This window comes from Porites lutea, chromosome 10 (genome assembly GCF_958299795.1).
Source record: "Porites lutea chromosome 10, jaPorLute2.1, whole genome shotgun sequence".
NCBI lineage: Eukaryota > Metazoa > Cnidaria > Anthozoa > Scleractinia > Poritidae > Porites > Porites lutea.
In genome coordinates, this window is record NC_133210.1 from 9,761,521 (window position 1) to 9,783,758 (window position 22,238).

The 22,238-nt window shown below is 37.9% G+C and overlaps 1 protein-coding gene across 1 annotated transcript; it reads left to right on the top strand.

Annotated features, from left to right (window-relative positions):
- Window positions 1–402: 402 nt before the first annotated feature.
- LOC140950420 (regulatory factor X 4-like) lies at window positions 403–19,529 on the top strand. Its single transcript, XM_073399644.1, has 16 exons — window positions 403–559; window positions 3,851–3,908; window positions 6,806–6,878; window positions 8,334–8,457; window positions 8,949–9,010; window positions 11,201–11,284; window positions 11,993–12,167; window positions 12,372–12,449; window positions 12,592–12,755; window positions 13,163–13,263; window positions 13,567–13,625; window positions 14,346–14,490; window positions 14,945–15,039; window positions 16,094–16,211; window positions 16,771–16,899; window positions 17,250–19,529. The coding sequence occupies exons 2-16, from the start codon at window positions 3,893–3,895 to the stop codon at window positions 18,065–18,067; spliced, it is 2,241 nt and encodes a 746-aa protein (XP_073255745.1). The 5' UTR covers window positions 403–559; window positions 3,851–3,892; the 3' UTR covers window positions 18,068–19,529.
- The last annotated feature ends 2,709 nt before the right edge of the window (window positions 19,530–22,238 follow it).

The window sequence follows — 22,238 nt, forward strand, 5'->3', positions numbered from 1 at the left end:
TAAACGACGCACTCTGAAGTGCTAATCAAAGTCTTATTTTCGCGGTATTTTTGTTATATTTTTTTAAAAATAGTTTTTCTTCCTAAGAGAACCGATACACTTTTAAACAAGCTACAAAAGTACTTAAAATTGTGACATTCCTTTAAAGATAAATCGTTTTTTGGATGATCCGAAAATAAGATTGAAAATTAAAATATTATGCACAGTGATCAACTCGTTTTGAGCATAGTCATGGATATTTAAAGTTTAAGTGTGGTATGCATGGTGAAAGCAGAATTAGTCGTCTATTGTATTACGCGGTCTTGCCAAAGGTGGAGAACTTCCAAGAGCTTTTTTTAGGAAAAATCAATCTGTCAATCAAAAGTTGTAAATATGACGACAGACCTAGTCTTTATTGTTTAAACTGGCATACAAAAGAGGGGAATAATGAGTACAAAAATTAACAGCCAATGCTTCGGGGTATGGTGACGCACAGATTTTGCGACGAACAACGTTAAAAACTGGTGCCAAAGTTTGGATTCGGATAATTTTTTAACAGAAACGCGTCAATAATTTCAAGGTAAGGTGAACTTTTTACCCAGAACTGAGCAACTAAGGACTTCGAATGAATTGTAACTCGGGAGACCAGTTTTACCCCTCCGCGCGCCAAATCGGTTGCATGGAAATATCAAAGAAGGCATACTTGTGTTGGCTTCCATAGAATTTTGCCAGCGAACGATTCTTGTTTTAGGTTTCTATCCCAAAGAACAGATGTCGGTCTTTGCGCGGATACCGTGCATGTGTTGCTAAAGTATAACTGACTTCAAGACGCTTGTGTGTCCCCGGTGGTTATCAAGGGAACACTTGCTGCTCTGCATCCGAGATGTGTGTTCACTCGTCATTAGGCAATATCTTGAACAAAAACTCCTCTACTGAGAACCGATCCTGGGTTAAATGGAACTCAAATGAAATCAACTTTAACAGCTCAGAGTTTGCAATTACTCTTGTTTTCTAACTCAAACCTATCGACTTGCCGCAGTTCGTTACTGGTCATCAAAGTTGGTCGTTTTCTAAAAGTAATAACGGAATCAAGAAACAGTACACTCACTTTGACGTTCATAAATTTGGCGGTCACTAGAGTCTTTTTCTACCAACTCAAGAAGCCACATTTTGCAGATCTAATTTGAAAACAACCAGTTGCTTTGCAATGAAACTTGCGACGATATTCCAAATAAATTTGAATGATCGCCTGTAGGAGTTCAGTAAAAGACTTGAAATGAGCAAAATGCTTTGTAAGAAACATGTTTAAACTATGCTGATTCTATTTTCCACTTCACTCATTGTACCGCAACTGGGTTAGTTACAAATGTTATCAGTGATAGTTTTATCAGCTGACTGGGCACTGTGATTTCATTCTTGAGTGTACTTTATCGGACCTTCTGTTTGGAAGCTTGATATGTTCAACAAATTTTACCCTTTATCAAAAAAAGTGACGCCCTTGGTTATTTCGAAATGAATGACGACGCTAATTTTGCGCCGGCGACATCTTAGATTCAGTTATTTTATTTTCGCGCCAAGGACAAGTAAAGGAAATTTTATGATAATCCAAATCCAATTTTTGGCACTATAAACTCAATAACGTATTTTTAAAGATGTTAACCGTGAAATTTAATCAGTGAATATTTGTCTCAAAAACGGTGAACCAGGAGCTTCTTATTGGGCAAAAGTACTTACACAAATTCGTTAAAATGATTCAATCACTGTTCAATTTTTAAAATGGCTTCCATGAAATTTTAAACTTGAAATAAATTTAGAAGGCTTTGTTTGAAAACCACGAAGCATCAAGCCGTGGTTATAATTCGTCAATAAAGGAAGTTGAATTCATAGTTAGCTAATCGATTTTTAAGCGATACATGATAGTTAAAATTCCCTCAACAAAATTACAATTGATATTTGTTCAAAGAAACATTGTACGCTTCACATGAACAGCGACGATTCGAACAAATGTCCACTTGATTGAAACAGAGTATTGGCTTAAGCCGTGAATTACCTCGCCGCAATTCTATATTGTAGCTGCGCATAAAATTTATCCACTGGCACATGCACGTTTGCGCACTGCTCAAAGTAAACACGATTCCCAAAGAATCCACCTAGTTTCGTTGAAAGGCTTTTCTCATTGGCACTGATATTAAACTCATTTGATGTCACGGTGAATGATTTTTCACGCCTTTTATCCCTGTATAGGATGAAAACAAAGAGAAAATTTGCAGGCTGGAGCCTATTGATATATTTGCTTTTGCGATATATCATTTGATTGCCTTTAGACTAAAAGTCACATTTCCATCAAGACTAAAGATGCTATTTGTGTTAAGATCAAAGATCGTTTCGCACCCTAGAACCAACAAATTGCACTTCGCAAGAACGAAGGTTTTTTCTACTTTGTCTGTGATCAATGATTCGATTCCCAACACATGCGTTCCAACCGAGTAAAAACCGATTGCTTAGATACACTAGTAATTCCTACCTCAACTGTAAGTATACAATCGCGCGCTGCCCGTAAGGCTAACAAAAGATACATGAAATTAGCTTATGTTCAATATATATTTGAAATTGTATGATTTCTGGTTATGTATGGTTACGGAACATTTTCAAACCAATCTGGAGCTTGATAATACGATTGACCGTCCCATAACTTCCCCATTATCTTTTGTCCAACGGCTTTTTAAAGACAAAGTAACGAACTTATTCAGGTTTCCAACAGCGTAACGTACGTTAACCGTTTCTTGAGTTCTTGTTTGTAGGATGTCAACTCCTGCAGATAACAAAAGAATTTTTTCTCTGCTTGTAAACAAGTCGATAAGGGGCCGAAAACGACACCTTCTAACTTTGGGTAAAATCTCCCAAGGTCCGTAGAACGATCATCCAGGCTAAACCGATACAAAGATGAGTATTTTTTCTGATATGAACATTTCGCAAAGTTTCCAGCACGGGCCTGCCATGTTAGCGCTCGAAACCAGTGTTATGATCGCAAAAAACACGTTGCAGATTTCGATCAAAAGATCCGCCTCTTCTGGGTTTGCGAGGCGTGTTATTTGGTTCGCTAGCACGCCGACCGATTGACTGTTACGGAAAGCGTGTTAGTCAGAGACGATAAGGCGTTTTAAACTAATGGTCAACACCTGGAGTTCACTCTTTTGGTTCATACAAAGCAAAACAAAGAAATTTGCTCATCCAGCTGTTGATTACAGGATGTTCGGAGCCAACGGTCATTAGCTGGAAATTAGCGAACGTTAGCGAAACCCCTCGTGAAAGAAAACAATCAATTTACAATGCACTGGCGCCCATACCTGGACGTTCTAGAATTTTCTGCGAGCCGCGGTGGTGCGCTAAGTCACTCTTACATTCGGATTCTCCGAGACGCGATCATGTCTTCCAATCGATTAACAATACTTGCTCGGGCACGTGGCGAGTGTCCGTATTAATTGTTCGCGCGTGCCGCGATCTATGATTGTATATCTAGTGGGCATAGAGCAATTAACTAGACGACAATGGACAATAGTCACTGACACACGCGCCCTGGGCAAACCACGCTACGAACAGAACAATGGGCACTATTGTCTTTGGAATCAGTAACTAAGACACGATCGCTATTCTGTTCTTACAGTCACCTTAGGAGTTGAGCTTCTTCTTAAACCTCGAGTCCCTGGATATGGTTGGTTTACTCAAACTATAATAGCTATTTGAAAACGAAGCATAGTAACAAATCCTAAGTTTAAAAACGTTGCCTGATCAACTAACGGCTCATTGCAGAGCAAATTGTCAAAGAGTGCATAAGTCAGTACAACTGTTTGTAAATATGCTTTCCTTGCAGACCTTAGCAGACGGTTTTGGAAGCAGGACTACGCCTAACAAAATGCCTCGTGGACCAGGTATATTTAACAGCTGAGATTATTATTCCTTTTTTAATTCTACAGCGTAGCTATGTAATTATCACTTCCTAGACGCCGTCTTTAATTATGTAATAGTCGAGATCAGAATTTCAAGTCTGTTCGCATGACAGTACCTATGCAGCCTAAGGCATGTAATTAGCACTTCAAATTATTAATTCGCGTTTCTTGGCTTCATCGTTTCTATGACTCGACAAGCCGAAAGACAAATCGCATACCCGAACGCACTGTCTCTTTCGCATACGATATCACGCGAACGAACAAATTTACCGCCCCTACTTTTCAGGATCCTTGCGCTGCATCGCATTGGCTGATTTATCTCTAAACAACGCAACACGAGATTTCCTTCGAAAATGTGAAAGACTGTTCACACACGTTATTTATTTATTTTTTTCGCATGGGTAGTCGTTTAAGGGCTGTCATATTCTAGAAAGTCAATAAAACTAAGTCGTAGCAGAGGCCAAAAGTTATTTTCACACAGCGGGAAAAATTTGACGGCGAATCTATAAAGTTCCTTAAAACTGGAAGGTGATATTATTATCAAATTAAAAAGTTATTGACGTAAATTTAAGATGATTTTATTTTGGATGTTTTAGGACGAATTAATGTAAAACCAGAAAGAACCTAATATGATTTTTTAAAGAAAATGTTTAGCTAATTCTCTTTGGTTGTTTTTAAACTTTCACAACTTTAAACTTCTATACGTGTAGCGATATCCATGACAAGAGACTTGATAACGTCCCATTCGGTAAGAAGTTTTTTCAGTGAGCTAAAAGCATATAATGTTAATATTACAAGAAATTGTTTAAATAGAACTTAAAGATCAAAGACAACTTGCTGTGAATTTAGACGCTCTTCGAGGTTAAAATGTAAATTTCCAAGCCTTATGCAAAGACAAGCGCGTGCCGCCAATTAATGTGCGTTTTGTGATTGGCGGGAAGCGAAGCGAAACGAGTTAACAAAAGATATTATAAAATTGCTCGCATTTTGCTATTGTTATTTTTACAGAAAGGCATGTGGCTTGTCTGTGTGCCGAAATCAATGACCCTTACTGCCCTCACCGAGAACTTCGTTTAATTCAGTAAAATCCAATTCCTAAAATTCTTGACAAATATGTAGTGACTACTTCTATTTCAGCTTCTTTCAATAAGTTCATTTTATTTTCTTTAGCCCTTCTGGTAACAAAACTTTGATTGAGAAACTAAATTTACAAGAGTACAGGACAGTTATTTACCGAATTTCGAGTGCCTCTATTCTTCTTTTCTTAAGTTGTTCATATCCGGCGAGTTTCTCAGCGATCTTGGGAAAAACTCTCTTTTTCGTTCACCGCCATTGTGTCGAGAAGGTCGTAAAACAAAAACACGTCTTTTGTGTCTCGTTACAAGGCTACAAAATGTAACTCAACAAATTTCTAGAATGAAGGTAATGTGAACTGCGGAGATACAAATTTTAAATGAAGACAAGACCGTTGCAGTTGTATTTTATTTTCAATACAAGTACAGAAAATTGAGTGGTGCTAGCTGTTTTTATTTTGCTAATAAGTGAATGCAATAATTCTGAATAGTCGTGATCATCTTTCTGATCTTGTTCCGCATTAACTTAGATTCTTAGCTTGAACTACAAAACTAACAAAATTTGGTTCAACAAGTTTTTTCTGGGCCTAAAACGTATTTAAGGGAGATTTTTCGCGGACAAACCTTTTTGACCTAGTAATCGTGGATTTCTGCATGAATCCGATAGCTTTCATACTTTGCTTTGCTCCATGACATTTCGTCTAATTTCATTGCAATTTTACAACATTGCTTAGGATTATAGCCCAGCAAAATAAAAATACTCTCTATCCGACGGGTAGACATTTTAACCTTAGGGTCTTAAAACGGTCACCCACTAAAATAAAATATCAGATATGCGGGCACACCATTTTAATAAGATGCGCTTTTCTCTGTTTTGCGTGGTTATCAGTAAGTCCAGCATTAATTTTAAGAAACCATCGGAATTCTTACAAATGAGCTCCTTATTAATACTGACGGGCAGAGTCTGAGACAAATGTTTTTCACTTATTTTGTTGTGTTTGTGAAATTTTAAGAGCGAGGCCGCCCATTTAGTGAAATACCGGACAGTAATTTTCCTCTTCCACTATTTATGATATAAGCAGACATTTTTTAAATTTTTTGGGGCCCTGAATAAGAGCTAAAATAAAAACTTCAGAACACGTTTTGGAGTTCTGTTGACTATGCTCTGTAAAATTAAACCAAAATTTGGGAGAGAAGGTACATTTGAAGTAAGTATAGTCTTCCTGTAGCTTCCCGCGAAGAAGTGCCGTGGAACCTCGATATAATGAAGGGCCAAAAGACTGGCAAAATCTATTCGGTATAACGAGGTTTCGTTAAATCGAGGTTCTTTTCCATATATTTTACCACTACTGGGGCAAAAAATATCTTTCGTTATACCGAGAGGACTTCATTATATAAAGGCTTCACTGTATCTCTTAAATGGTCACCTGTGACAGCGATCTCGTAAAAATGACGGTTAATTCGATTTACATACACTATCCGCCTTACTATAATGTACAAAAGAACAATACCTCGACATTCTAAGCTGTTTGATATTTGGCACGTGAACAGAGAAACAAAAACATGAGTTTTTAAATGTTTTGTTACATCAGTAGCACATTTAAGAACGGTCTATGCACATTACGAGATGAGCAAGAATTAGCGCTTAGCTTGCTGCAAAATTCTTGAGTTTTGACAAGTTAATTTTTCTTCTGGCTAGTAACTACAGGTGTTTATATGCGGTTTATTTACAGTATATTACAATTCTATATTATTAATCGTGCATGCTGCCTTCACAAGACAAATGAGCTCTTTTTTTTATGTCAGGTCAGCAAAGCATGTACTCAGGGAACCATTATGTCTCTCACAGCAAGCTACAGTCGCCATTGACAATTCAGTGGTATGTATACAGTGCGGGTATCTATTACTATAACTCTTAACAACGATAAAGAGGGCATAAAACCCATTTTTACCATATATTTGGACCGAAGGACAATGATAAATAATGGCCTTATCTCGCGTAGCCCTTTGAAGCCCAAAGCCAGCAGTCTTAAAACAAGTAATCAGTTTTTAGCTTGGGGCGAAATTCCGGCCTAGTGTCCATAATATGGAAGTGCTAAAAATGAAACCATTTTAGCATCATTTTCTCAAACAGCCATTGTTTGCCGGTATTTCTCGAACATGAATTTTATTCGGTAATTTTCTTTCAATTTAATTTTTGCACTTTTTGATGCTTTTGGAGCTTACAACTGCGCCGAACAAAAATCAATTTTTTAGCTCCACGCGCGAGGAGGTGCAACCCCAAAAACCTTTTCAAATGGCTACACGTGTTTAGAATTTTGCCTAATAATTTACTGTGAAATTGGACTTTAAAGAGGGAAATGGAAAATTGATAAGTTAAAACCCACTCAAAATGATGAGAAGAGATTAACCGCGTAGTTGTACACAAGGAAAAATTTTTCTTCCAGCATTTTTTTTTCTTCATCCAAGAGATCAAAAGACTGGTTCAATTGACATTCTTCTCTAAGTTATTTATGCTAAAAGATCTTGTTTATATTTCAGTGCAATAATAGCAAAGAAATTTGAACAAAACTTTACCATTGTTAAAGGCATTATTTTTTTCGCGTAAAATTTGTGTTGGCGTTTGACGTTAAAAGTCGTTGGTATTTCCTGTTTAACACTGTCCTAATTGAAGGGCCGTGGCATGTAAGCGGATAAGCCCTTTATCAGGGAACAAGTGAAAAACACTTTTTAGTGTATCAATATTAACACAAACATTTAAATACTGTAACCTGTTGCTATTGTACGCTCTGTTAATATACTTTTGTCACTTTTCTTTCAAGAAAGGGCCGGGCGCGATGATAAAATCACTTTGTTTTAAACTTCACCAATAATCTGCAGGTTATTAGCTTCGCATGTATTCGCAGGAATGAAATGAAAATGAAACAGAACTGTATTCAAAATTTTTCCCCTCGTGCAAAATGTTCGGCTTGTTAAGTTATGTTTTTTGTTTAGTTTAATATGGTAATATATTTTCTGCAGTTTTGTGTTTAATTGACCGATGTCGTCGCTAGACGATAGAAACAGATACATTCAAACTGAAGCATCAGTTTTCTTCAACTGGGCGAAACATCATTTATTTCGGAAGAAAAACTCTATATCTTTGAAACATTAAGATCCCAATGGGTCGAGCGAGTGAGCATTTCTTGCTCTAAAACGAAGTTGAAAATTTGTTATTTGATTTGAATTCTGAACAAATTAATGCGACTGAAATGATTTAAAGCCCTAAGCTCGGAAACTGAAAGTAAAACGGACCATAGTAAAAACGATAACTTTGTTAAAATTTTCTCTGTAGGTTGAATGAAAATTATGAAGTATCCGAGGGAGTTAGCTTGCCTCGGAGCGCTTTATATTCGCACTACTTAGACTTTTGCGAAAAGAACAACTTATCTCCGGTGAATGCTGCTAGTTTTGGGAAGGTAAGTAAAAGAGAGAATTATGTGTTAATTTGAAGTTTGAATAAAAAGATCAGGTATGTTTACAAAGGCGTTAAATGTTCTTGGTATTTAATTCAAATTTACAACAGAATTCAAAGCTTCAGATCTTCAATAGCTCCGATTTAATCCGCACGTTTAAAACAACTCCTTAGAATAGGTCCAACATTGCATCACTTATCAGACATCATTCTGGTAATGAAATCTTCTGGGAGAAACAAAAAAATAATTATAGACGCCCGGTCGCACATTTCAGTTGATCGGATGCCTCGATAACACCTGCCCGTGGGTGGTTTCACACACGACTTCCTCAGAATAGGTATCATATTGCATACCCATAATGAGGACACAATGAACTCAAATTAGCAAACTGCGAATAAAGGGGGAACTATTCCTTTAAAACATATAAAAAGAAAACGGTCATAGAACCAACTAAAGTATCCCCGAGTCAAACCACTTATTCAATTTTCTTTCAGATTATTCGACATACTTTTCCGAATTTGAAAACTCGACGTCTTGGAACACGTGGTCAGTCAAAGTAAGTGCAACAAGTGACTACATTTTCCTGCTAGTTTTGTATTTTTTGTTTTTCATTTACTACTTTGAGAAAAAAACACAGTTCTTTTGTACCGGTGAGAATTCGCGTAAGAGACAATAAGCTGAAATCTAATTGTTTTACAATGCTGGGTTATTCTGTTAAAAAAGTCATCCTGGTGGTTGTTGTTGTTGTTGTGTCGGAATAGACGAACCGTTTGTACGTTCTCAAGGACATCTATCGTTGTGTTGTCTTCCATAATTATAGAAATGATCGGTCAGGTGTAAATTCCGAGCGTTTATCATCCAGCAACAGCCAGTTGGTTTGAATGTGTTACTCTCTTGAAAACAAGTTATATTTTTGGTTGGACTGTCTTTAGAAGCACATGGTTACACATTGTTGCGTATTGTGTCGATCTAAACGCGTTGTCAATATTCCAGTCAACTACTGAATTTCAACACTTAATGAAAAGCACATTGTTAAAAAACACAACGCCATCAATTTGAAATAAAGAATTTGTATAACGCTGCGAAGGGTTATCAAAATTGCAACAAAAACTTGTTGCACAAAAGGGCCCCCCACTTAAACTTCGTTGCCTGGTGTGGTCAATAAAGTATTATAAACAGACTAAATGTATTGTTTTAAGAAAGCTATGATAGGTTTAATATGAGAAGTTTGCAAAAGTTAAACGTTCAACAAAGTACTGCGGGTGATATGCTAAACAAAGACTTATAAATTAAAACTACTTTAACATCATGTTTGTGTTAAAATAACTCAGATATTGGTCACCTGAGTCCTTAAATGTTGAACAGTATCAATATAACGTTGGTATATTTTTACACGTGCGTTTTGCCTTTGAGAAGCATATAGTAAGTTGAAGACAAAAGGGCGTAAAAGAACGACACATATAAAATATTAACAGTTCAATAAAATACAAGATCTCCAAAGCAACGAACAGGTGTTACAAGTGAACACGGTAAACATGTTATCGAAATATTTCTGTTTTTGTAAGACATAGCAAACAGTCTGCCGTTTAGAAAAGAATGCAGTAACGAGAACGCAATTTAGCTAAAAACAGCGATTAAGGTAGTTAAACTGGCCACTAAGTTAAGTGAAATATGAGATAAACTACTTAAAACAATGAGGGAACATTTTTAAAAATAACCCCGTCAACAAATAAAATACAATAGATAGAAAACTCCGGGAGGTTGCGTTACGTATCACAAACAAGAAGGAATTATTTAATATATATACAGCATTCCCTTTCTTCCTTGTCTCCGACCTGATTATAACATTGTATGCTATCCATTAAAAGATAATATATATCCAGTCGAGAAACCAAATATCAAGTGCTCTCCTGTGTTTGTCTGAAATACCATGGAAAAAGAAAAACAAAGTAAATTCTGACTTTGCTCCCATTAGAAAATTTGATCTGTACAAACCATATAATAATTTCTTAATTGATCAAACTTGTCGGTTAAGACTGGCTAGGCTGGATATCTTGAACGGACAAGCTTCGTCAATAACTCATGATCACTATATGATTGTATCTAGGGAAACTGAGGCCATATTACAAAGGCATGTGATAAAATTCACCCAATTAATTCAAATGCAATGGTACTTCTATTCAGGGGACACCCTCGGGACCAAGGGAAGTGTCCCCTGAATAGAGGATGGCCTAGAGTTTTTTAATAATTAACCAACAAATAAAATATCTCTCTTTTATTCTGCCTCGAAATCTACTGCAGTCATTATTTCAAGCAGCTAGATAATGTATAACAAATCATGATTAACGTATCTCTGCGATATTGTGTGTTGAATTCCCACAAGGGCGGTACATCGATTTAAGTGAGCCAGTTCATGTTGTGAAAGCTGTCGTCATTGTGACTAGTGTTTAAACTTATCAATGCCTTCTGTATTCGGTCACTTTTTAAGTGCAAAGGTGTCCCCTGAATGGAGATTAAACCGGGGTTTCAGGACCCGGAAAAACTGTCCCTTTTACGCTGAATAGAGGTGTCCCTTAAATAGAGGTGACAAATGCAAAGATTAGTGTGAAAATTTTTCCGGAGACCAAATTTTGTGCTCCCTGAATGATGGTGTCCTTTGAATAGAGGTGTCCCAAAGGAGTGGTTCTACTGTACTTGGAAAATGTTAAGGAGAACTTTATATTGATACTGAGACTTTTATTTCCAGGTACCACTACTACGGTATCACCATAAAGACAACTTCTCCCTACCACGATACAGTCTGTAACGCAGCCAGACAGAGCAACACTGGGTAAGAACGAATTAGTAACTCTCTTTTCTTGCTTCCATACATTTACTTGAACATCAGTTTAGAGAATTTGAGGTTATATCAAGATAACAGCCCAGCCTCTGGCTGATACATTCACCTATTCTCATCACCTGTATATTGGACAATGAATTAATATTGTATGGAGGAGTTACTTACCAATTTTTTGCAAATTTCTTAACCCCTTAAACCCCAAGATCCACATACCAATTCTCTAGACTGATCTCCATTCATTTCTTTTAAGAATAGTTGAGAGAATTTGGTTTAAGATCAAAGTATTATGCCTTTGGTGATCAATTTAGTCATTCTCATACCCTTTACTCTTGATGATCTGCTGATGTTGTTAGGAGAAAATTGCTGTCGATCACTCTTGGGCCCTAAAAGGTTAAGACGGGAAAATAGGGGAGGGGTACGTTTAAAAACAAGCGTTTAATTAACTAGCCTGTGTGTAAGGGGAAAGGGTAGCTGTACATAAGCTAATAAATAGAGGGAAATGAAGGTGTTACCTTTGCTCTGCAAATGGCTAGACCTACACGTGGCTTGCATGGCCAGGTAGAAATGGCTTTTCCGGCTCCAGCAGGAGAGGTAAAAAAAGTGTCCTTTAATGATTGGCTCTTCTGTAATAAATAAATTAGGGTTTTTTTGTCATGATAGTTCGATATTCATTGTGATCGCTTGGCTCTGTGTTATTAGTTTCAGTCAATCGTACAGCAAGAATGATGCGGATGAAAGGTCTCACGGACCCGTGCTCCATAAGGGAAGTCAAGGGAATGGTGCCTACGTCGCGACAGCCCCAGGAGGAACTTTGCTCCCGGACTTTCCTAAGCCCAGCAAATTGACCCTTCCTGAGAAAGTGCCACATGAAAAGGCAAGTAGCTTTTGGGCAAAAATTCGGAGCAATTTTATAAAAACAGAAATTCAGACAGGAATGACTAACACTATAAAGAATAATAAAGCGTATCATGAAGTATTTTCCTAAAGTGAAGTTTTACGACTTTAACAGCTGTATTAAACTCCCCAAGCTGAGAACGAGTCGACCAGTTTTTTAACAAGTAAAATAAATTTTCCACAGGTGAAGACGTTTCTGATCATGTACCGGGCTCATTGTCAGAGAATCTTGGACACTATTCTGAGGGCGAATTTTGGAGAGGTAAGTTGGATTGTTGAACGTTTTTCCCTCTTCCATGTATCAGTTCAAGCCTTCGAATACTAAGAATAAGCTTTCCTTAACATTTCATTTTGTCTCAGAATCTAAATTTAATTAAATTTCAAGTCTTTTTTTTCATTTTCAGGTTCAGAACTTTTTAGTCCATTTTTGGCAAGGAATGCCCAGTCACATGCTTGAAGTCCTAGGTTCTAATGAAGTGGTAGAGTTGATTGGTCAGTGCGATACCATCTTGTACAAGGCGATAAGCGGTGTTCTCATCCCAGGAACCCTTCAGCCTTTACCAGCAAGGTACTGATTTTTTGTGTGATAATTTACTATTAATATACTTTTCTGATCGAAGGATGGTATCCCGATACAGTTCTGGGCAGCTATTATTAAAAAAACCACAAGAAGGTAATAGGCAAAATTTCGGTGACAGGGAAACACTTGTGTCTAGGGGTAAAAGGACCAGGAGAGAAGCCCTCCTGGGGAAAACAAGATCGAGTGCTATGGGAGTAACCACCCTGGACAGAAGTCCTGACCAGTCTCCAGGTGTTGAAGCCTATATCCATGCACTGGGAACTAATGAAACCAGGAAAGAAGCCCTCCTGGGGGAGACAAGATCGAGTGGCAGGTGGGGGGGTGGGGGACCACCATAGCTTATAAAGAGATGTATCGAAACAAATGTTATTTGTATAATATTATTGTAATTACAGTTTGACTCAAGCAATCCGCCAGTTTGCGCAGCAGCTTGACGAATGGTTGACCGAGTCTTTGTCTCACTTGCCTGAACCATTACAGAAGAAGAAACTGACTGGTAAATAAAAAATAGTAATTATTTATCTTAACATACTTGTTTTTACTTGCCTCACCACAGGGTCTGGAAGGGGGGCCGGGGGTGGGGGGAGGTCCTGATCCCGCAGATTCGCTCTTTTTTCACGGGACTCCCGTATCCCGAACTTCTGTCATCGCTATCCCGAGTATCGTTTTCTTTCCCAATCCCATCAGCATCCCTTGCCAAATGTTGGCGAATACCGCTTTCCTGGTAGCACTTGACCTTCCTGTCAACCTTGACCTTCTTTTATCATTGTTTCTAAGAATTGCTTGCTTGTATTTTCAGTTGCCAAGAGCTTTTCTCACTCACTCCGAAGACAAACGTCTCTAACACATCTCGCACAGGTATGATGATAGCCTTACAAAGTGTAGGGCTCTTAGACTAACTCTTAGACCACGATAAAAGGTAATACAGTGCAAACTAAAAAACTTTCCCCAAAATAAACTATTTAGAAGCAAATCTAGACACCCACTGATTGTCTTGAACCACGCTCTACGTTTGACAGACCATTATATTAAATATCTAGAAATGTAATTTTCTTCGCTTCTTCGTGCTTTGCCAACATTTTTTTTTATCTAAATAGTAGAGATCGAAGCTAAGATGCAATGTGTCATTTTTTGAATACAAATTCAAAAACTCTGCTAGAGTACATTAAACTTTGAACTTCGTTAAATGTCGTTTTCAAAAACTTATAAATGATTAATATAGAAAAATTCAAAAGAAATTTAATTTCAATAGCTCCTCTACTTTTTAAACGGTTAATACTTTAGGTCAATTTCTCGGGAAATTATAAAAATCTCAAGGATTAAGCAAAATATAAATAGCTAGATCTAGAGGAAAGTCTCTGCAGCCGTTTGATAAACTCTTAGTTCTTGTTTTGTCAAGAAGGTGAAGCCAAGTGTTTTTAACGTGATAAAACACTCTTACTCGTTTTCTTAATCAACATATTACTGACCGAGTCTGGGAAGTAATACGGTTGAGTTAGAATAAATGAGTTAAATTGCATCTTGTTAAAGACATAGCGTAAGTTTACGACTGATTTGTTTGTTTGTTTTTGTTAACAGGCCGCGCGCACAGTACTGCACAGTGCAGAGCCGGTATCACAAATGTTGACTGACTGGAAACAGATTGACTTTGAAGGCATTTCCCGCCAGGCTTTGTGGACATTCAGCCAATCGATCGCCGAGGATTACGAACTGATTAACGAACGTAAGTATACGCCCCCATAACTGGTTTGCCGCTTTATTTTGGCTTGATTGTATCTCGGTGTTTTTAGAGTGTGCACATGTGTTTTGTACCATATTAGAAGGTTGGTAGTTACGCCGTAAGATAATAATTAATTTTTTTATAGTGCGTCGCATACCAGTTTCAAGGTTGAGGCGTTAAAAGGAATAATTAAATTAACAGTTATGTTTAATTTAATAAATCTTGTTTTCGATTCAAAACATTAGAATTTGATATAGACTTCGTAACACAGTTAACTTTGGAATTTCGAAAAGAATAATAACATAATATTAGGGGCTTTGGGCAGTTAGACTCTAGTTACAATGAAGGAACATTAACGATTTCATACTTTACAACTCTGTCAGCAAACGCAAAGTTTCAAACTGAAGTGTTCATCTACGTGAGATCTTGAATTGCTTCGTTTTGTAATTGTTTTCAGATTTCAAAGAGTTTACCCAGCTTCTGGAACAGCAAGCCACCATTGACCAGTACGCTGAATGGGCTGCTAATCTTGTCAACCGATGCATCGCAAAAGTAAGAAGGATTTTATTCTAAAGAATAGACTATGTTAAATGAGTTCCATTCTAGTTGTTTGGACCAGAACCCTACGCGGTAGATTCTCGATCCCCCTTGAAACTAGACTTGTAATGTAACGATCCTACCCGGGACATTTTGTTGTGTTAGTGTTATGGGGTACATGCACGTCCTTTTTGCTCTCGAGGAAAATTGTTGTCAGAGGTCTTTAAGATTTGGTCGCACGACAGAATAATTGTAAAGCGTCAACCTCATCCACTTGTCATATATAATCCACGCACTGTTTGGAATTTCCGTAAGTCCAAGTTTATCATTATCCACACTTGTTCCAAATCCAATTGCAGTAAAGGAATTTAAATTGATATTCAACTACAAAGGAAAATGAATAGAAAGAACATGAAATTTACTTTTAACAGAACAAAAATGTGAGGAGGATAAAGAAGGGACAAAAACCGACCTTCCTTTTAGTTTCCATTCCTTTTAAACGTTTACGAAAGACACGGTTCGTACAACTTCAGAAAGGCAAACAAATTTCAAGGACTTTTCAAGAACATTTTAAAGACAAATTACAGTTTTCAAGAGCTAAGATTTATTCAATAAATCAGCGTTCTTTAATCCCCTTTTGAACACCTTATTGGCTAAAACACGTCATGAAGTCATTTACGATTTTCAATTCTTCAGCCATGGTTGATCACATTATTTTCTACTACTTTCCGCAAAAACGGTTTGGAAAATGACTGGATATGAACTGCAATTGTATCTGAGGTACAGAAATAGCAAATAAAGAAACAGAAGTAAGATATTGCTCATGCATAAAAATTTTTTTTTTTACAAGGTACTTAATTTCAAGAATTTTTCAAGACCTAATAAAGAAATGAAGTACTTTTCAAGGACCTTAAGACCTTTTCAAGATTGTACGAACCATGCATGGACATAGCAAAATCTCGAAATGACCGTTTATTTTTACTGAACCCAATACAAGTCCAAGCCACTAGGACCACTACACTCTGAGTGCATTTTTCATCACTGACAATTCACTTTTTTTCTCATGTAGCAAGTGGAGAAGACAGGTAAAACTTACAAAGAATGCTCACGGGATTTCCTGCTCAAGTGGTCGTTCTTCAGCATTAAGATTGTTCGTGAGCTGACACTGCACAGTGCGCACAGTTTTGGTAAGTAATCCTTTTTTAAAATATATAATCTCACCTTTCAATCAAGTTACCGTACGTAAGCCACTTGTCAATAGAATAAAGAATGAGAGTTTCTAATGAAGCATTTAAACAATTCTTTTGATTGTCTCTTACTGCAATTCATTGGAGTGGCTTAAAAGGGGTACACACTTTCGATAAATAAGAGCTGAGACGCGGAAAAAAGAAAAAATTAAGAAATCCTCACATGCTCGCACGAATGTTCCCGATCCGGATTCCGGCAAAAGTCACTTACTTACAGTTGTGATATGTTCGTGACTGAAATCCTGGATACTCTCGGCTTTCTTTTACTATCTTTTTCCACACTATAGTTCCGTCTGTCGCACGCGGCAGCTTTTTACCAATTCGCCAGAATTGAGCTTAGAAAGAAACTAGGGTCAAAACTATATTGGCCACCTTCAATTTACCAAATGCTTGCTCAGCCATTCGTTCTTGTCTATATTAATTAAATGGCTGTACTAATTAAATCAGAAAAGCCATTTAGTTTTAATAGTTTTCCACACCTTTCTTTGTGTTATTACAGGCTCGTTTCATCTACTGCACATGCTCCTTGAGGATTACATTCTGTACACCGTTGAGAACCACAACAACGCAGACGAACAGTCGGTCCAGTCCTCTGACGGTGAAAGTAAAGAGATGAACTTTATGGAAGGTTGGTGCTTTATTTTGACGAACAACTTAGCCCCAATTAAATAAACAATTCGTGGATTTTTATTTGCAACCCCTCCCCGCCTCACCCCGTCAAATAAAAAAACCCACCTCTACAGCACAGCAAACGACACCGACGGAAAAAAAGTTCAGTATATTTTTATCCGATTGGTCACACCTTTGAAGTTAAACCACTGGCTATCAAGGCTATCAGGGGTCTTTATGTGACTCGCCTTTTATAACATAAAAAAACACCGTGATTAGGAGGCTGTGATCAGTGGAGTTGATTTGTTTCGTCCCAGTTATAGAAACACTGTTTAACACAGCTATATATTTTTTTTATCTCAAAACTAGTCAAGGAAGACATGGAGATTGACGTGGTAGGACCAAGGCCTACTCATGTAAATGTTCGTAAGTCTACATCCAGAAGACACTCCAGCTCTTCTTCAATGGGATCTCTAAGAAGCCCTCGTGATCCGACCCCTCAAAGAAGCCCCGCACAGGTGGCTATGATGCGACCCTCGTATCACGATTTGTCCCCACATCCCATGACCCCGATGACGCCAACCACACCCACAAATAATAACAACAACAACAATATGAGTAAATACTCTATGCTATCATCCGAGCAAGGGCACTTCTTGTACCCTCCCCCAGGGGATTATGGAGCGCGATTTGGCTACTCCACCTCTCAGGGTAGCCTAATGTCTTCTATGGGCCATGGAAACAGCTATGCTGCGGCGGGTGCCAGTGAGACTGGAATTAACTTGGGAGATTTTGACATGACAAGCAGCTACGCGACAGAAGGATCCGGGTACTCTGCCGTGCGTTCCAAAACCAGTATTCCGGACTCAAGCTACACGATGATGACTCCCGCAGCCAACATGACGGCTTACGACTACAGAGGGATCTCGCCAATGGATCAGTTGAAGCAGTATTCTCAGTACCCTTTAACAGATCGAAGCTACCCTTCCTCTTACATGTTTTCTCCAGGCGCCATGTCGTCAAATGCTATGTATCCCCTGTCTGGGGTCAGCGGAGGCTCCAATGAGAGATATTACCCAGATGTACTGGAAGAATTCGTGGATATGCAAGCCGCAATGCACCATGGGATTCCAACACGGCCCGTGAGATCAGATTATAGTTACACACCCGCAATCTTGAGTAATTAGAAACTTACTAAAGTGGGGTGAAAAAAACCCTGAAAAATGTCAAGTCCTTGTAAAGATTATAATTATAGATGTTCCGAGTGTAGAAAATAGTCTATTTATTATCTTTAATCTGAATTGGCGTCCATTTTTTTGCGACTAGATGCATTGAAAATATAGTATTTAGAGTCACGTTAAAATCGGCAGTCGAAGTATATTTTCCGACTTAAAAACTTGCATACTGTCGCTCTCAGGTTAATGTTATCATTGAAATACTGTAGATAGAATTAAAATGGGTAAAGTAGCGATAAATTTTGGCATATAATTTAAATTATTTGGGATAATAAATTAAATAATGCTAAATGTAAAAAGATTTTATACATGATAAGAATATGCTTTATTAAAATGCGCTCGGAAAGAATCAGCCGGTTTGTCTATTAACATTGTAAGAATTTTAAGTCAAAGCGCTTAGTCTCCAAGAGTAATTATATTTAAATTTGGTATGGGCCATCTCGAGATTTCGCGAGAGATTGGGTCGTTACCGTGTCGAATTGCACAATAGAACCCTTTTGGGGACGCTACCGCTTCTTTTATTGGTTATTACGAAGTTGCAAGGGTAGCTGGGTCAAAATTCGTCGATCAAAACAGTCCCATAATGCAATTCGCCGCAACACGGCCCCAGATTACCCGCAGCTTTAATCGATATCTCGATTGAGTACAGTGCATTTGTATCGGAGACTTGTTGTTGAAGCCTGCTCATCACTTTCCCGCGCTTATTGCAGTTACGAGCTTCCTCGCGCTTGCTGTAATATTCCTTTGTTACAGGAACGCAGTTCATTGTACTTTTTACTCGGATTGGTATTTTATGAATGCTTCAAGTTGTAAAAAAAAAATCATATCTAACGGGATTATTCAGTATTGTAAATTAACGAGAAAAACGCAAAACTCTTTGTTATGGCACTTATTAAAATAGAAATTCTTACCTGTCGCGAAGTCTTGTACACGAAGTCTTGCATGCGTAATCAGTTCTTGTTTTGCAAAAAAGATGCTTTCCAAAATACGGATTTTTCTCGCCTTAAAATGTCAGCCTAAGGGGAAAAAATTAACGCAGCATATTTGTAAAGATTTTCCAAGTTTCAGCCGACGAGGGAATGGATAAATAAAGTAAAATTGTCGGGTTTTCAACTCAAAAACTTTTTCAAGTTCGTGCTTGCGTGATTAGCGCGAAAAGCAAAACAACTTGACATCAAAACCATGTTTACATACTCTCATGCAATCACGCCTCTCGGCCAATAAGAACGCGCGTACTATCTTAGTTATTTTATAGGTAAGGTTACTTTTAGTGTAATTGCGCAGAGATAGAAGGGATTATATCTACATTATACAAGGATAATCTACAGTAATTTGTTAAAATGGTATAAACTTATTGAAAAATGTGTAACAAAAGTGTGCATAAATAAAAGCATAAAAGTCAATAAAATTGCAACAAAAAATGTACTGGCTAGCGTCATTCATTTTTTGCTTAGAATTGAAAAAAGGGAAGTACAGTTGAACCTCAACACAATGGTAAAAAAAAGTGGTCGTTTTGGAAAGGTGGGCGTCAGAGGAGTTGGTTTGAAAAGTTTGGACCTAGTCTGGACTGTGTTAAGAAAAGCGGAAATTGAACTTCAAATTGAACATATTCTTTGTTTCTTGGGAGGTTTGTTTTTTGGTTTGAAAAGTTTGGACACTTAGTCTAGACTGTGTTGAGAAAAGCGGAAATTGAACTTCAAATTGAACATACTCTTTGTTTCTTGGGAGGTTTGTTTTTTGGTTTGAAAAGTTAAGACTTAGTCTGGACTGTGTTGAGAGAAGCGGAAATTGAACTTCAAATTGAACATACTCTTTGTTTCTTGGGAGGTTTGTTTTTTGGTTTGAAAAGTTTGGACACTTAGTCTAGACTGTGTTGAGAAAAGCGGAAATTGAACTTCAAATTGAACATACTCTTTGTTTCTTGGGAGGTTTGTTTTTTGGTTTGAAAAGTTAAGACTTAGTCTGGACTGTGTTGAGAAAAGCGGAAATTGAACTTCAAATTGAACATATTCTTTGTTTCTTGGGAGGTTTGTTTTTTGGTTTGAAAAGTTTGGACACTTAGTCTAGACTGTGTTGAGAAAAGCGGAAATTGAACTTCAAATTGAACATACTCTTTGTTTCTTGGGAGGTTTGTTTTTTGGTTTGAAAAGTTAAGACTTAGTCTGGACTGTGTTGAGAGAAGCGGAAATTGAACTTCAAATTGAACATACTCTTTGTTTCTTGGGAGGTTTGTTTTTTGGTTTGAAAAGTTAAGACTTAGTCTGGACTGTGTTGAGAAAAGCGGAAATTGAACTTCAAATTGAACATACTCTTTGTTTCTTGGGAGGTTTGTTTTTTGGTTTGAAAAGTTAAGACTTAGTCTGGACTGTGTTGAGAAAAGCGGAAATTGAACTTCAAATTGAACATACTTTTCGTTTCTTCGGTGGTTTGTTTTTTGGTTTGAAAAGTTTGGACTTAGTCTGGACTGTGTTGAGAAAAGCTGAAATTGAACTTCAAATTGAACATAATGTTCGTTTTTTTTTTCATCTTTTTAAAAATTTCCGTAGGTTTTTGGTAACTGTGGTATTTGGGTCTTCCCCTACTGGTGCTCAGTCTCTTTTCCGCTAAGGCCTCTTCTTATCGCAGGGAGGTTGAAGTGAGGGAAAATAGAAAGAACTCTCTTCCAATTGTCCACCGCGCGCTTACTATTTTTAATTATTTCTATTTTTTGGAATACCCAGTAGGAACCTCTGCGGGAAGCTGATCAGGACCTCTGTCCCACACATCAGGGTGGCTACCTTCGGTACCATCCGATCTAATCTCACTCTAGGAGGGCCCCCCTTTTATCCCTTTACCCCTAAACTAGTATGGTTCCTTTTCCATCGCTTTTTAGTCTCGCTTGCGTAAGTAGCGAGACTCTTAATCTACATGCCGTTTTTCTGCGTATCTAGGACACAAAGAGGAGTCATGGTCCCAGGCGTTCCTAGCGGAGACCGTGGAAACTGGGAATAAGAATTGTTTTGCGAAGAAAGCTTAGAAAAGATTAAATTTAGAGCTTTTCAAGAACAGTTCGGTCCACGAATTCTATCGCTTGAAAGCGTCGATTACCTTGGAACAAATGAACACTACAGTGGTCGAAAAACCAGAAGAATCTTAATTAGCAAAACCGCGATGGTCGGGTGTTGTAAACTTTCATTGTATGCAATGAAATTGCTGCCAAGAACTGGCACTTCTTGTTCGATGATTTAAGAGGCAAAGAAACAAAGGTAAGAAAGTGAGAGAAGTAATAAAGTAATAAAAGTGACAAAGTTTCAAAGGGTAATTTAGATGAAGCTCATCGATGAAATATCGAGTCACCGAAGAAAGAATGGAGTACTTAGTAAACTTGAACCACAGGCTGGTGAGCTCAGTTAGTTGGTTACCTGAGAGTAGTGGAACGGTACGGCGCGGTTCGATCCCAGCCAGACTAACACTCATGATCTTTAAACAAGTGAGGAGAAAGTGCTGCCTTTGATTTGATATTTGCAAATGGTTAGACCCTCTAGTCTTCTTGGATAAAAACATGAAACAGTAGCAGCGTCTCAGAACACTTCTCTGATCTGACCCTTGAGGGTGTGTGTGTGTGTGTTGGGGGGGGGGGGGGGGGGGGCGGTAAAAGGATCACTAGGGAGATAACAAGTGTTTGATAGCCGCCACTACAGATTCTTAAATCATTTTACATTCGCACCAGGGAGCTTTCATAATCCATTACTTTCTAAAATTGTAAACTGCACAAAAAGCGGTCTGGCACATTGACAGACCGTATCGTATCATCGTATCATCAGATAACATTGTATGGCCAGATATTTTCATTTACATTCTACAACTTAAGAGCGTATCATCCCTGTCAGAACGAAAATCACCTTTGATGCGTCCTTCACAAAAGACCTTAACTGCAACTGATTTAAGTGCCGTTACATTCTGACCACCATACATGACCTAATTACCCGTAGACATATTACCCTTGCCGATGATTTGCCAAAGGGATTACGTAGTCCAGCAATCTCGACCCCAGTGCTTACCCTGGCCGTCATGCGCAAAAGAGCTCCGGGGTCGAGATTGGTCAAGGTGCCTAATTAATTAATGACGCCAAACATGCGCAGTG